Here is a 15,925-nt window from a genome sequence, read left to right on the forward strand (position 1 = left end):
TTTGTAAATCTGAAACTTCGAATGCCTTTTGTTAAGGTTCAATAAATGTCAATAAAAAATAAAATAAAAAAAAAAGACCATGCTGACGTCAGGTAGGTCGCCTGCGTCGGACGTCACGTAACCAAAGAAATTAATATTCATAAGTCAATTCATTACCATACTGTGATAAATCTTTTATCAAGCAAACAAAGATTTATAAAAAAAAAAAGCAGGCATGTTTTGCATTCTTTCTAAAACACTACCAACCACTGTAAAAATAGTATATAAAAAATGTAATAAGGCTGGAAAATGACTTGAAACTTGAAAACATGGAAAATTTACAGAACAACAGAAACAATATACAGAAAATAATACAACAAATGCTTTTGATGACATGATATAAGAAGCTGCCATTCCTCATCATATTATCTAAAAATAATTAAATTATTTATAATGAGTAAAATAATTATAATGAATACAAAAAAGCAACAAAAGAAGAAAAAGCTTGATCTTGACCCATTGTATATCATATTTTGTGGCTAAATGCACCAAAAACCTTAATTTATTTCTCCTGATTTAAACATAAAGACAGACATAATCACCTGATTTAAAAAAATATCCAACATAATTAATATACAATAAATCTGGTCTTATGCTTATGGAAGATACCTGAATTAGTCCTAAACTTGTGAATTATCAGGTTTCTTTATTCTTCGCACCACCACCCTATTCCTGCGTCCCTGTCTTGTGCCAGGTTCAGGTGGGATTCCCTCTCCTTCAGGAGGTGGCCGCTCTGCTCGATGAGGTGAGTGACTTCTGCCGGTTCGGGCTTCATCCACAAATAACTCTATTCCTTCAAATTTAGTGGTCAGCTCTGCTAGTCTCTCTTTCAAGGAATTAAATTCCTTGTACAAGTCGTTTAGAGCTTCAGATAATGGCTGAATCCTGGGAGGAAGAAAAAGAAAAAAAAAAAAAAACCTCACATAAGATGGAGCAAGCACATGAATATATTTATTTATTTATTTATTTATTTTTTAAAACCTACCTTCCATAGTCTGGTAGCACTGTGCTGTGATCATTCAGAAGGAGGTCTTTGACTTGGGTCATGATGGCATATTTCCAGTTATCCAAGACTAATGTGAGATTGGCACATCCTCTTAAGTTTACTTTCTCAGCTAACACACACACACACACACACACACACACACAAAAGATTGTTGTTGTTTTTTTGTTAAACATTTACAGTCAATACATTTAAATATTTTATCATGGTATAATTATTCACAATATAACTTAAACGTGTTAGAATTACATAACATTTCAAAAGCTTTTATAGACAAATATAATTTTTTAAATATACATATGCAGTATTTTACCTTCAGTTTTGTAGTCCCACTCAACAGTCTGTCTAGCGCTCTTCTGAGCAACTCCCAGTGAGAGCACAAAAAGTAACGGCAGTAGACAATTCATGACTCTGTACAACCAAATACATTCAAACAGGATCACAAATGAACTTAAATCAGATGGTTAACTGATGGTATGAAATATAAAAAAAACATTTTGAAGACCAGAATTTTATATTGATGTGCTTACCTGAGGCCAGCCTGATTATACGTCTCAAAAGCCAAATAAATAATGATAGTCATGAAAAAACACACATTCAAATATTAAATATCAGCAGTATGTGTTGTTCTGGCTTTTATATTATAATTCCCACCTAACCCCACCCAGTGGTTAGGGCTGTGCTTGAAAGAGGAGTTAAATTTCAGTTTAACTCACCTTGTCACTCTTTCTTTTGGAAGAAAAATTGCTTTTATAAATCAAGGACCCATCTGTCCCATAAAACTGGTCCACACTTCAGTTGGGTAGGAGAGATAAAGTGTTAAATTAAGAGGACTTGATAGAATCCAGATGAGACAGACTGAACTTCTGAGGGCTTCAGGTAAGATGTTTGATCAAGTTCACTCAACCTCAGCATTCCAGCAACTCATCTGCCAAACACATGAGGTCCTTCTGATTGCTGGAGGTAAAACTTCCTCAACCTTTACTTTCAGAATCAAACACAAACATTCACCTAGACATTAAAAAAAAAAAAAAAAAAAAAAAAAAAAAAAAACATACCTTCAAATCTTCACCCTCAGGATACACATATTTATACTAAAAAGTATGGTAACTGGCTTGTGCGACATCCTTTGAAAAAGTCCATATGCTCAGTTTGTATGAAATGTAGAGCCCTTGAAGTATATCTAAAGCAATACATCAAGCAGCACAGGGCCCCATCTGGTCTACTCTACCACAAAAATGAATAAACTTCTGTATTTTTTTAACCAAAAGGTTGCTGTTAAAGGCTAAAATAATACATTATCTACAAACAGACAATCAGGAAATAAAAAAAGACAAGACCACGGCTTTGAAAGTAATTGGTTTTATTGTTGAACTTTTGTCTTGTATTTAAAACCCCAAAACCAACTGAAAGCATACAACTCAGGGCCACCTGTGTTTTGTGACAATGGGGCCTAAACGCAGCTATCTGTACCTCAAACCTCTTAAAGCAGAAATCAGATTTCAATCTCTGGATAATGATGATGTGTTGTTCCCATTTAAATGAACCAATTGACTAAATTTTAAGAGTGTTGGAAATTACGAGTATGAGAATTAAGAAAATTGAAGAAACTACAAAATATACCACAAAATGTAAACATCTAGATCATTTCAGAGGGCTGAAATTCTCCTGAATGCATATTTAAGAGATGTCTTTGGGCTGGTTTCTAAAACATTGATTCGTGGCCAAGTGAAAATGGCTGTCAGAAGACAATTTAACCCTGTTTCCAGCCAGTAAAATCTATCTGCTGAACTACACAGACCAGTGTAGAAGATCTGAGGCTGGATTAAAAAAAAAGTCCAAAGCAAAGATGTCAATCAAGTTGAATAAGTTTAGACTTTTGCTTTTATATTTGTAGCGCTGTTCTTCTCTATCAGTCAATCAATCAATCAATCAATCTCTCATGATCATCACCAGATGTGGAGCCGGCAAGTGAGAAAGTGTGTTCAAAGACGGCCCTGACAGAACCCTTTGAAGGTGCAACAGTACAGGCTCCTCAAGGGCTGAACGGTGGAAAAAAAATCTCCACAACTGAAATCTGGACAAGCGCCATGGGGACGGAAGAGGAAATTAGCATTGAAAGGGTGATGACAGTGAAATGGTGCGTAAAAGAGTACATGCACCAAAGTTGAGTGGCTACAGTTTTTGCAAAGCAAACGTAAACCAATCCACATTCAAAGCATAGCTTCTTAAGCTTTCAGAAGTCAACAGTCAATTACAATCTTGAGGAAAAGGAACCTATGCAGCCAAAGCTACCATTCGACTTCAATCTAATCAAGCATTGATGAGAATTCAATCAAAATAAAGTGTTTTGAAAAATAAATGGAAGAAAATAAAAGCAAGCATGCTTGTTCGGAGAAGATAGGGTTTTAAACTACGGTTGATGACCTAAGAAACCATGATCAGTGCTGCAAACCACAAAGCCCCTTCTGCTGCATGTTTACTATAACATATAAAATCTTTTGAAATTAAATAACTGTATTATTCCTTCTGTTTATTATTTACACATCTTCAGTGACAGTTGGGGAAAAGACGTTTAACATCAGATGTTTCACCAATGGAGCTGAAAGGTTAGTTTGGACCACGGAGGGAGAGGAGGAGGGTGGAAGGAGCCAAGTGCTTGTCTAAATAAAAGTCCCAGAATGCACTGGGCTCACACAGAGAGTGCTACATGGGTACAACCCATCATCTTCGGCCATCAGCATCATCAAAATGATGCAGCTCACAGCGTTGGATCAGGCGCATAGTCGGGCACGCGGCTGCCATCGGCATTTAGATGCGACACAGTCAGTGAGGGAGGCGAGGAGTTAAGGATTAGGCATACTAAAACGGCAGGAACACAGGGAAGCACGCCCACTCTCACTGCTGTTCCCGGTGGGATGCACGGTGCAGCCCGGATTCATGGGGTTTTAGCTGCGGGGCAAACTGCACATCTCGCAGTGCTCAGTGCCAGGCTGGTTCATGAATGTGCAGTGGAGGCAGGACCACACAGCTGAAGAGGACTGGGGGAGAGTTGGGCCGCCCATGGCATAATCCAGAGATCCCGACGGCTGCGCTCCAACTGTGCCTGGAATTAACAAAAGTAACATGGTCTGCTAGTAGGAAAACCTATTGAAGGAATACTAAAAACACTGAAAAAACACTTAAAATTACTAGCTAGAGAAATAAACTAAAACAAGAATTAATACAAATAATGAAACAAATAGTATATAAAAAACAAAAATTAAAAAGGATGAAAAAAATGAAATGAAAACTGATGAAACATAAAAATTAAAGCAAATTCAAAATATCAATAAAACATTAACATTATATAAATAAAACTTAAATAACACAGTTCAGGACAACTCACTGCAGAGCTGCTCGATTGTGGCCCACTGCTCAGATTTCTTCCAGGTTTGAGCCAGCTCCTCATTGGATGTCTTCACTGCATCCAGCAGAAGCGCAATGCTGTCCTGTAGACATCAAGAAAGGAGATAAAGTAAAATAAAATGAAATGAATACATCATATACATATATATATATATATATATATATACACACACACACACATACACACACATGCATACATACACACACACACACAGTGAAAAACTCACCTGTAAAGGCATGACCTCATTGGTGACAAGAAAGAGAAGCAGATGGAAGTCTGAGACGATGTCCAGGAAGGAGGAGGAGGAGGAAAAACACTGGGAAAGATATGTTGCTAAACTGTGGAAGTCCTGCACACACACACACACACACACACCATTTTTAATTCAATATTTCACAAGAACTGAACATTTGATCACAGTAACCAGAATTGCAAAGAGTTTTATGCTCATATTTAACAAGAAAAGCTGTGAGATGTCTCCAGATATGATATAGATCTAAAACATATTTTCTTAGGGTGTACTCACACTAGCCAGTTTGAACCGTGCCGAGTGCGTTTGACCACCAAAGCGCGGTTCGTTTGACTAGTGTGAGTGCTCCGAACCGTGCCTGGGCGTGGCTTGATTAGCCGGCCCTGGTCCGCTTGGAAGAGGTGGGCCAGAGCACGGTTCAGTTGGACTCGGGCGCGGTTCGCATGCAGTGTGAGCGCTAACCGTGCCGGAGCACGGAAAAGGACGCGTTGCGTCACGGTTTTGCAACGCTCCAAAACCAACATGGCAGGGAAAGGGTCGCTTTGGTCTACGGCAGAGGTGCAAAACGCATAAAAACTCAAAACTGCAAAGTCCTTGCTGCACTTCAGCTGGTACCTTGCAAACATCCTCTTACGAGCAGCACGATTACGTGAAAATTTTCGCACCACTAAGGCGCCACATATGTTTAACAACAGGCTGCCAGAGGGCTGTGGACCAAACGATAATCAAAATTATCCACAAAGAAAACAGAGAGATGGACTCCATTGTGTTCATTGTGCTCCATTGTCTTCCTGTTTATCCCGAAACCGTCGCACCATAATGACGTAAGCGTGCTCCGGCACGAATGCTGAAACCCTATATGTGAGTGCAGGCCAGTGGGGGAGTGGGGAGGGGGGACAATCGTACTCGGACCCGGTTCATGGCAACCGTGCCTAGTGTGAGTCCACCCTTAGACTGAAGAGATTTTTAACCCTAAATGTGTACCTGCATCTCTCCCAGTGCTTCTCGGTTTTCGATGGGGAAGCGAAGAGTAGAGGAGAAAGTGAACACGGGGTCCTTTGGGAAAGTGGTGGTGATCTGAAAATCAGAGGGTTAAACAGCAATAATAAACCAAAGAGAAAGACAGTATTAAAGCTCAATTGTTTACAGCCAGTTTTATGTCATGTACCATCAACTGGACATGGCTCTCTATTGGGCTTTAAAGACCAGCAATCCACTTATGTCTTTGCATCAAAGAGGACAAGATCTATATCTAGTAGTATAAAAACTACTTCCCTATACCATTGGCTTTTTGACTGAGATGTGTAGAACTGAATGTCTAGATTTGATCAAACTTTTGCACTGTAGTTATAATAACATGACAACTACTCACGTCAATGATCAAGTACTCCACTGGCAGTGGTCGTGCTAAATACGTGATGTCATTGCCGAATTTGTCTTTGTCCTGGAGGTGAAGAAAAAGATTGGAAAGTGTGAACTTTTTCATGCCTCACTGACTCTAATCCCATGCATTCCTTTGGAAGGAGTGACACTGACAAGACACTGTAACACTGTTTATGCCCAAAGCAACAGAAATATTAACTTTCATTCCTTCTGTTTTATGAAATGTGACACACTCAAGTAAAAAGAAGCTCAAATTGTTTAGAAACAAGCAAGTGATATGATCAAGGTTACAATTCCATACTGGAACAGAAATTAGAAAACGTACATTTCGGTTTAAAAATTCAGGGTCAAATGCTTTTATTCAGATAAAGGTGGCATTATACTGATAAAAAGTGACAGTAAAGAAAAAAAAAATTAATGCTGTTCTTTTGAACCTTCTAATCATTGTAGATACACATATGTGTATAACAAGCATTTCCAACATTTATAGCACCAAATCAAAATTAATCTAATTAGAATGAACTCTGATGGATCATGTGACACTGAAGACTGTTGATATGCATGCTGATAATTCAGATTTCCCAACACAGGAATAAATAACATTTTAAAATTTACATCATAACAAAATTTCACAATATCAATGTTGTTTTTATTGCATTTTTGATCCAATAAATGCAAACTTGGTGAGCATAAGATGCATCTTACCAACCTCAAATGCTTGAATGGTAGTGTATGTGCATGCATGCATCCTATGCATATGTCTTTAGTAACATGATGCGTGTTTTATCATCTGTAGTAGTGTGTTCTAGTCCAGTACCTTGTAGAAGACATCAGGGATGTATTGTTCTGTGCTGGACTCTTTGGCATAGCCCAGTTCAGGCACATCTCTGCAGGGCAGTAGACATTCATCCCTCACCAGAGCCATGCACTGATTGGACACTTGATACCCTTCAAAGTGCACCTGGTTATCTGGACCACCTGCCAAAGCATCAAAAAGCTAGTCAAATCCATGCTCTATTTTTCATGACACTATATTTTTTTAGCACTAAACCTGGGTACCAATAAAATATTCTGTGCAAAAAGATCATGGACTGAGACTGATTTAACGGCCTTAAACTAAATTCCACACAGGCTTTTGACACAACCGAATGCCTTCATTTATCACCACACTGGAAAACCGAACAGGAGCAGTAAATCTTGCACGAAGGAGGAAGCTGCATACCTGTTGCTACTACCGTGACAAACTTGGATCCAAAATGGCCGTCCGGGGAAAGCCGACATGCGTTGGCATGTTGGTTCTGGAAGTGTCCAGCTGTGATGCACTCTTCTGCACTCAGGAAGTATGAATCCTAAACAGATGACATAAATCCACTTGGTTAATAATGATATCAGAACTCACCGTGTAGTTAATGAAATGCTCATCTTCTTTTTCTAGTTGACCTTGTTTCTGGTGTAGCGGACTGTGCCTATCCTAGTGTCCTCTGACAGAAGATCCGTGAAAATCCACCCCACCTGAAAAAACAACCAATACTATTCATTAAAACCAGCTTTACATTTTCTACATTTGGAAGCTATTCCACATTCTCAAGCAGTAACAAAGGTCACGACTGATCACGACTGTCATGCACCACACAGTAACTTTGAAAGTATCATATGGAAGCCATAGATGTGTGAAGAGAAAGGAACTCTAAGAAACCCATCAGAGAGCCTCATGGGATGGATGACTACACTAGGTATGACAGATCTACACCAAAACTATCCAGTCTCTCACTGCAATAATATATATATATATATATATATATATATATATATATATATATATATATATATATATATATATGTTTATATTTCTTTGATGAACTAGAGTTTACTTATCCTCTTAATTTTTAAGAGGCATGAAAAAGTCTCACCTTCCGCAGGCCTAGTTTTGCAGCAATCTCCTCAACTGCTTCTGCCTTGGGATCTTCAATCAACTCCAAGCTGTTCTGGGTTCCAATCTGAGTCAAAGCACACAGGTGGATAGGAAAAGAACACAAATCAGCAAAACAATACTTGACTTTTTAGAATAAAATAGTTCTATACATGCATGATGCGTAAGAATCAACAGCAATGCAATTCATACAACTTTATTAATCATTAGGAGGTAATTTGGATTTAATGGCAGACGTGGTCAGTGAACTCTTAACACTGTATTCCAGATCAAATTTTATCATTGGTTTGAAATCAATTCATTCATCTGAAGCGAAAACTCTAGAATTAAAGCATTTCATTTTATTACATTATTTTAATATATCGCTACTCCTAGGTTCCTTAAAGTTGGAAAGGGAGTATTGTCATCATTTATAATATAATATCTTCTTAAAAGGGGCCTTGAAACAAATGTTTGAAAACTGCTGCCCTGAATGTTATTCTTTTACTGCCCTCTTGTGTTTATCTGATATAATTGCTTAAAGAATAAAAGCTTAGAGAATCTATCATTCAAACCTATGAAAACTTACTTAATGCTATCGTTTTATTTGAAAAAAAACAAAAAAAATGCTGGGCTCCTGATTGTGTCTCTCTCACCTGAGGAGGTTCATAGATGGCGGCAACCTCTGCTCGAATGCCGAGAGGGATGTCTTTGTGCTCGGTGTAGCGTCCATACAGGTACCCCATCCGCTGGTTCCCCGTCTTCCTCCAGAAGTCGAGGAAACGGTCCGCGATGGTGTGATTCTCAAACATGATGTTGTCCACATGTCGATATTTCTGCAGTTTCATCAGATCAAAACAGACAGAATTATGACCCTGCCCCTCATGGAGCGCTCATTTATCTGCCTGAGCAGGAAGCAAAGAAGCAGCGGGTTCATTTTTAAAGCAAGAAATTGATTAGTGAACAGTTTGTCTATATGTAATGTAAGAGTTAGATGAAAGTAAAGATGTTTATGATACAGACTGAGGGGAGCTGTGTACCTGTCTGTTGAGAGTGATGGCGCTGGGTTGGCACTTGGTACAGATGCCCTCTGGCCAGGGCGGATGCCCCTCACAGCCAGATTTAATCTTACAGCTGATATTCTCAAGCGCCACAAACTTCCCCCTGAGAGACAGGAAAACTCTATCAAATCACTATTCTCACGAATCTTATTGAAGTGAGAGTAGAGAGCTCCCAAAAGCTAACTTGTCTGCCCCGCCGGTGAGTTTCCGGATGTAGGCGTGGAAGGACATGTGCTTGACCGGTGGGTCGAGGTGGTTCAGATAGTCTTCATCAAAAGGCTATTAAAACAGAAAATGAAAGATGAAATGGCAACTGTGTATGTTTGTGCCATGCAGCAATTATATTCATTATATTAATAAACAAAAACATTTCCATGACCTTTTAGGATTTTAATTATGTTCCATAACTCTTCTAGGAGGTCTAGAAATAACACTTCATTTAAAATTCTTCACATGTTTTCAGATAGTGTATAAATAAAAATGATAGTTACTGAGGGAACAAATTTAAAAATTTAATTTTTCAATTTAATTTATAGCTGTATTAGATTATCTTTAAGTTATAAGTTTTAAGTCTTGGGTGTTAACTGGATGAGAACCACTGGATTAGACCAGTCTTCTTGTGTTCCAAGGGAGGATAACAAGTTCTTACCTCTAAAGGTACGCAGTGCACACATTTCCCCATGGGACCGTGCCGGCACCTGAGAAACAATGACATAAAAATATGCCTTAAACACTTAAACACTACATATTGTAGTCCTCATATTGCAATGAATTATTCAGTAAATTGCAAGACGCAGTACCTCCAAACTATGGCAAGAAAATAACTTAAGGTTTTATGAATGTATGCTATAAAAACGGTTTCCAATTCAGTTTGGAAAGTGAGGCAGACTTACAGCTGGGGGTCTTGGTTTCTGTAGATCTTTCCCTCTTGTTTGGACAGATACTGGTCAATCTCGTCCTCTTGGATCTGTGGTGCAGAGTGTGAACGGGATAAGGAAGATGATGAAGAAGAGGATGAAGGGAAGGAAGGGTAGGAAGAAGAGGTGTGAGGCTGAGCTGTGTCCATGTTCTCACTGGAGGGTCCAGCTGAGGATGGGTAAAGAAAGAGCATGTCGCCGTGCCTAAAAGACAGAAGAAAAACATTTCAGGTATGTTTATGCATGTACACAACTGAGTAAAGCCAATCTGTCATAACGGCACACTTACTTGATTTTCAGCAGACTGAGGGTCTTGTTCTGTGACAGGATCTCTCCAGTCTTGTTCCGGTTCAGGTAAACGGAGAAACCATTTGAACTGAAGCCAAACTCTTTGGCAACCTGGCAAGAAAGTAGCAAAGGATGTCAGAAACAAGAAACTGACGACTCTTTCATTTTGTTCCTGGAAATTATGAATCTAACATTACTGCTGCAACTGGACATTCACGGTCCATTTCTTTTATCCTTGTTTTTGAGCATTCACTAACAAGCTGATAAATGCAGAGATGTTAAATAATACAGACATTCAAAATGTGTAAAGAATGTTTGCCTTTCAGAGATTGCTCAAACTCTAATGAAGTTATGAGAGTACAGAGAGTACAAAGTATTTGAGATGATGGTGCAAGAAAAAAAAGAGAAAGATTATACACTCCTCATTTTCAAACACTGATAACATACAGACATAGGCAATCTATTTATCAATTATAAAGCTACTGAATCTAGTGGAAATTCTACTAGTAGAATGTAGACAGGAAAACAATGCATCTTTTAAAGATGTGATGCCACTGACATAGCAAATCCAGTCTTTAAATTCTTCATCTAAAACACCTACACTACACTCATGACTCATTTCATAGGACACTTGTCCCAAGTGAAATCATTCGTAACTTGACAGGCTGTTCTGAATTGAAACTAGATATAATTCACTATCAAGTGGTTCTGGTAACAAGATTGAGAACAGTACTCTAAAAATGTGCAGTCTCAGAAACAAATTGATCCATCATGTCCAAATGACTGTCCATTAGGCAACTGAAAACCCAGCAGAAGACCGATATCTTTACTAATCCAATCAGCAAAAGCTTTTACTGGTCACTCAGGGCCCTGTGTCCTAAATTTAACTCTTAATTGTAACATACTACCCTGTTAACATCACTCAACATGGAAGCCTCCTTAAAATGCAGTGTGCATTTCTTTTAATCCGTGCAACAGAACACAAGATGAACAAGCACACATTTTTCAAAGCTAGAACCCTCGACATCTCACTTTCCTGCTATTTAATCCCAAAATCAAACTGTGAGATGCTCTCAATTGATCACTGACTCACTCTCCACCCTCCTGCTGAGAGACAATGAATCTTTAATGGTCCCTGCAGTGTCTACATCAGGCAAACACAAACCCTCTGCCCATTTAAAAACAACAACATCTAAGACTTCTATTATAATACAATTTACCTTATCAAATGGCATAATGTTCAAAGATTGACACGAGGTAAGTACTTAATTATTCTGAATATTGATTACCAAGTACTACTTTTCTACTATACATACAACTCAGTCGGACCTGGAAATAGAATTGTATGAAAAATAGCAATTTTCAGATACAAAAAAAAATATATATTTAAATTAAAAAGCCCTACATTTTATATTAGCGGCATTTTGGTCACTTTCAATAGGATTTTGGCCACAAGCCCTGGTACATTCCTGACTTTGCTGCAAGCACACCGCCCCTCAAGCTTTGCAACCCAGCAGAAATGAGTGTCACTGCAGCGTATGGACATAGGTGTCCTTTTCAGAGCCGCCTCATTAATAAATCAACATTCAGTACTCAGCAGAAACAGGAGTCTGTGCCGAAGAACTCATAGGATCTGATGCTGTGCTTTTGTTGTAAATGTTATTCTCAGCTTCTTCACAGACAGGCTATGACTGTAACCACTGCATAGGTGCAGAGACATGACAATTAATTCTATCTGGGGTGAAGAGTAACACCTAATCGGTCATAACTACACTGAAGGAGCAAATTAATTTGACAGTATATTTAATACTTATTCTGTGTTTTTGCTACATGATTTTCTTCTTGCACTAAACCTTTTTTTTTTAATCCAGTTAGCTTTAATCTTATATTCCATTTGGATGAAATATATTATATGCTACTAGTACGGTTTAAAAAATTGGGGTTGGTAATACTTTTTTTTATGTTTTTTTTTTTTTTCTGTTCACCAAGGGTCATCAGGGGCTGGCTGGATAAACTGTTTAGACTATTTTTTTTCTTCATGAGCTATTTTTAAATTCAGTTACAAAAGATTGGTTTGATTTGCATATGAAAACTAAGTCTAATTAACTCTTGTCTATTGCTAGCTGGTGAAACTAGTTCTTAAGGAACAGTCTTACATAGTGTCTATGTTAATGCAATGGCCCCAAACCTGGAAAAACAGTAATATTGAGGAATATAATTGTAATTTAAAAAAAAAAAATTATATTTTAAAATGCAATTTATTCATATGATAGCAAACACTTTAGAAATCACTCTAATGTGCTGATTTGGCAATCAATACAGATTTCTTCTTATTGTCAATTGTTGAAAACAGTTGTGCTGGTCTAATGGAAACGGTCATGCTTTTTCAGTATTCTTTTATGTATTGAGAGTTTAAAATAACTAAATTTATCTGAAATATAAAATTATTTCTAAGTTATAAATGTCTTTACAGTCACTTTTTTTTTAAAAAAATTAAATGCTTCCTTTCTAATAAATACAGTAGTTGACCTTTGAAGTGGATCAAAACCTTTCATCAAAGTTGTCCTAAAACCAAAATGCATTTTTCTCTTAGGACAGTTTTAATCAATGCTTTTGATCCACTTCAAATGTTGACTACTGTATATAGCATACACACAACACACACACACATACATATGTGTGCCCTACTGTCATTAAAAGTTTTTAAATAAAATAATTGTACAATATATGAGAAAGAAAATAAGATCACAGATAGCGGTTCCTTATACCTTCTTGAGGAACGCTGCAGCAGTCTCACGCTTTGTTAAGGTGATTTTTTTCATTCCATCTGGAGACTGGACGCGGACAATCTGTCAATGAATAAACATAAGGGAAGGGAAAGTAAGTTTATGGTTACTACAACAGGTTGTTGTTCAATCATATGCTCATTTCTCAAACAGATCTTGCACAAAAGTACTCATTCTGAAAAGTTACAAATCAAAACGAGACGAGAGCTCAACTACAGATCATCAAAACAAGACAGTGTGAATAAGAGAAAACAGGTGCTTGGAGAGCAGACTATTGACATTTGATGCTCAGTAAACTGTTGCAGAGGGTTAGCATGCCACACGAATCCATGTCCAAACATCTCACTGAATGACATGCCATATTAATACAGAGCTACTCTCAAGCTCTCACTGCTTTTGCCCTAATACAAGAACCAAAGCAAAATACCATGTGTCATCATTCAAAGCACTTTAATAAGTTCCTCAATGTCATTTAACTTCCAAAGTATAAAACTATAAGAAGCACGGAAGCTAAACAATTATTTTACCTTCTATCATAACACATCAGCTATTTGTTAAGATGAAATTCAGCATCTAGACTTTCATAAGTAACGTTAGTTGACATGAAGACGAGATGTGTCAATGCATCAACCTGTGCCAAGTAACGTTAAAGTCAACCACAGCAGAAATAATTAACCTTAACTTTAAATTATAAGGTAAATAAGTGAACACAAACATAGATGTTTTGTTTTTAGCATTCAATGCGTTTCTAGACGATTCTGGTTGAGTCTGATCATTAGCATTATGCTAACGATTCTGCTGCCTCATCACTGGATGACAGACTTCACTCAAACTATTAATATACACACGCAGACTGACACTTACTATGTTTTCCGCCATGTTGATGGGATGAACCGTCCCTCTTGATGTCGCTGAAATGAGAGTTGACGTGTTTTAGTATCGCTGTCTGTTTATATGATCTGCTCCGAACTATGCAGCGATGCCAAACTCATAGAGCCGGTGCTACATCTATATGAATCCGGGCTATGACCATGAGGGGCTCCTGCTTAACGTTACCGGACAGAAACAAAGAAATAAATGTTCTGTTCCTGTAAATGTCAGTTTATTTTTATAAATATATGCATGTTTTATTTTATTTTATTTTATGAATAAGAAACTACTTGTCAATAGTTTTCATTTTTGTTTTTGTTGTTTCTTCATTTGCGTGCTTATTGGTGGTGGACTAAATAGCATTTATCCTAAAGCTATAATGTATTTTGCTTATATAATACATATTTTGAATAGTCAAACTTTATTACACTGGCACCAACACCAAATACAACCAGAAGTAGAAATCAAAACTACTCTCTGAACAAATAAACTGTTTCAGCACTGACTTAAACTATATTTCATGCTAGTTTATGTTTTATTTACAGGTTGTTGATTTCCTAAAAAAAAAAAATCTTGTCTTGTAGCCTTATATTAGAAGATTTTATATTATCATTAAAAACACAGTTTTTTTTTTTTTTTCATTTCTCAGCTCATTGACTATAATAATATCATATAGGCATAAAAAATAACAAGCAAAGTATGCTTTCTCTTTTTTTCAAGCTTTATTTTGATCTTATCCTGTAGAGAGAAATCTCCACTTTAGTCACTGATGTTGTCCAACCTCAAACATGCTCTCAAAATGGAAACATGTTCAGTATGAAACCCTATATCTGCAAAATACAGGCCTAAACAACACAAAAGAACTTAAGGATTCAGAAGGACACACTGTCCTAACACATATAAAGGATCTGTGCAAAAAATTTGGATACATGAGGATCTGACTGCAGGAAATGGGCTTTTTTACTAAATGAAAAATCATGAATGTGACTAAACTAATGGATGAACAAATGAATGAATGAACAAAAACAAAATTTTGAAAGATAGAGCATGCAACAAACAGAAACATAGGGAAATAAACACATGAATTGACACAATGCCAATAAAGTGAAAGAAGCTCATAAACCTATGAAAAATACAGGACATTTAAATGAATAGATTAAATTATAATGAATACTATTTTACAATGAAATATACAAATGGAGAGATGAATGACACTAAAGTGGGGCACAATGATAACAAGGAGTGTGATGATGAGGATGACAGACGATGGTGATCACAAAAAAAAAAAAAAGACACGATTACAGATGAAAGAAACACAAGATATGACAGCCCAACACTGTTCCCTAACAGTCACCTGAGAGACTTATTGAAACCGAAAAACTAAATTGTGCCTTTATGTGTGATAACATATGAATGCACTGAATGAAGGGGTTGCAAAGCACAAAGCAAACATGATATTAAAACATTTTTACATAATTTTTTTTAATAAAGTACAAGGGAGTGAAAAGGTTAAAACATTAAAATCAGAATACATTTACTTGATGGGGAAATAATGGGCTGAAATAAAGTTTTGGGAACCTAATGTCGGCCAGCAGATGTTTCATCATTCATTCATACAGGATTTCTATCTTTTCTTATGAACTCGGCGAAGGTGGACAGAGGAGGCACCGAGGCACGTGAAATGACAAGCCCTTTATTTCACGGCACGTGTCTTGTTTTTACTCACTCTTTGTTTTGTGTTCCACAAGAAAACAGGGAGGGAGAGTAGAAAAAGAAGAAGAGAGCAAAGAGAACAGAAGCAGTTTTTCTAGGCAAACAGATTGTGATCTGACGGGATCGTATAGACTTTTCTGTTCTATAGCTTGAGCAGAACAAATTCTTATACTGCAAGAAAGAAAAGAAACCGGAGGGATAGAGAGTCAGATAGATTTTCTTTGGATGATGTTGATTTTCCTTAGGTTTTTCCATTTTTATAAATGTTGCTGTTTTTGGTGTTTATGCTGTTATAAA

General features: G+C 37.2%; 2 protein-coding genes across 2 annotated transcripts in view; both read right to left on the reverse strand.

Annotated features, from left to right (window-relative positions):
• Window positions 1-2,388: 2,388 nt before the first annotated feature.
• On the reverse strand, window positions 2,389-14,072 carry LOC113111653 (nuclear protein localization protein 4 homolog). Its single transcript, XM_026276612.1, has 17 exons — window positions 13,910-14,072; window positions 13,028-13,108; window positions 10,261-10,370; window positions 9,948-10,175; window positions 9,704-9,752; window positions 9,239-9,333; window positions 9,034-9,157; window positions 8,650-8,829; window positions 7,995-8,081; window positions 7,525-7,596; window positions 7,307-7,433; window positions 6,902-7,062; window positions 6,074-6,145; window positions 5,686-5,778; window positions 4,678-4,800; window positions 4,431-4,533; window positions 2,389-4,148 (listed from the first exon to the last, which is right to left on the reverse strand). Exons 1-17 carry the CDS (start codon window positions 13,922-13,924, stop codon window positions 3,991-3,993), a joined length of 1,878 nt encoding a protein of 625 aa, XP_026132397.1. The 5' UTR covers window positions 13,925-14,072; the 3' UTR covers window positions 2,389-3,990.
• A 543-nt stretch (window positions 14,073-14,615) lies between these two features.
• Window positions 14,616-15,925, reverse strand: part of LOC113111654 (retinal rod rhodopsin-sensitive cGMP 3',5'-cyclic phosphodiesterase subunit gamma) — a 3,446-nt gene continuing 2,136 nt past the window's right edge. The window contains exon 4 of the mRNA XM_026276613.1: window positions 14,616-15,925. This exon is cut by the window's right edge and continues 186 nt beyond it. The gene's annotated coding sequence lies outside the window, so the exon portion shown is untranslated.

This window comes from Carassius auratus, chromosome 12 (genome assembly GCF_003368295.1).
Source record: "Carassius auratus strain Wakin chromosome 12, ASM336829v1, whole genome shotgun sequence".
NCBI lineage: Eukaryota > Metazoa > Chordata > Actinopteri > Cypriniformes > Cyprinidae > Carassius > Carassius auratus.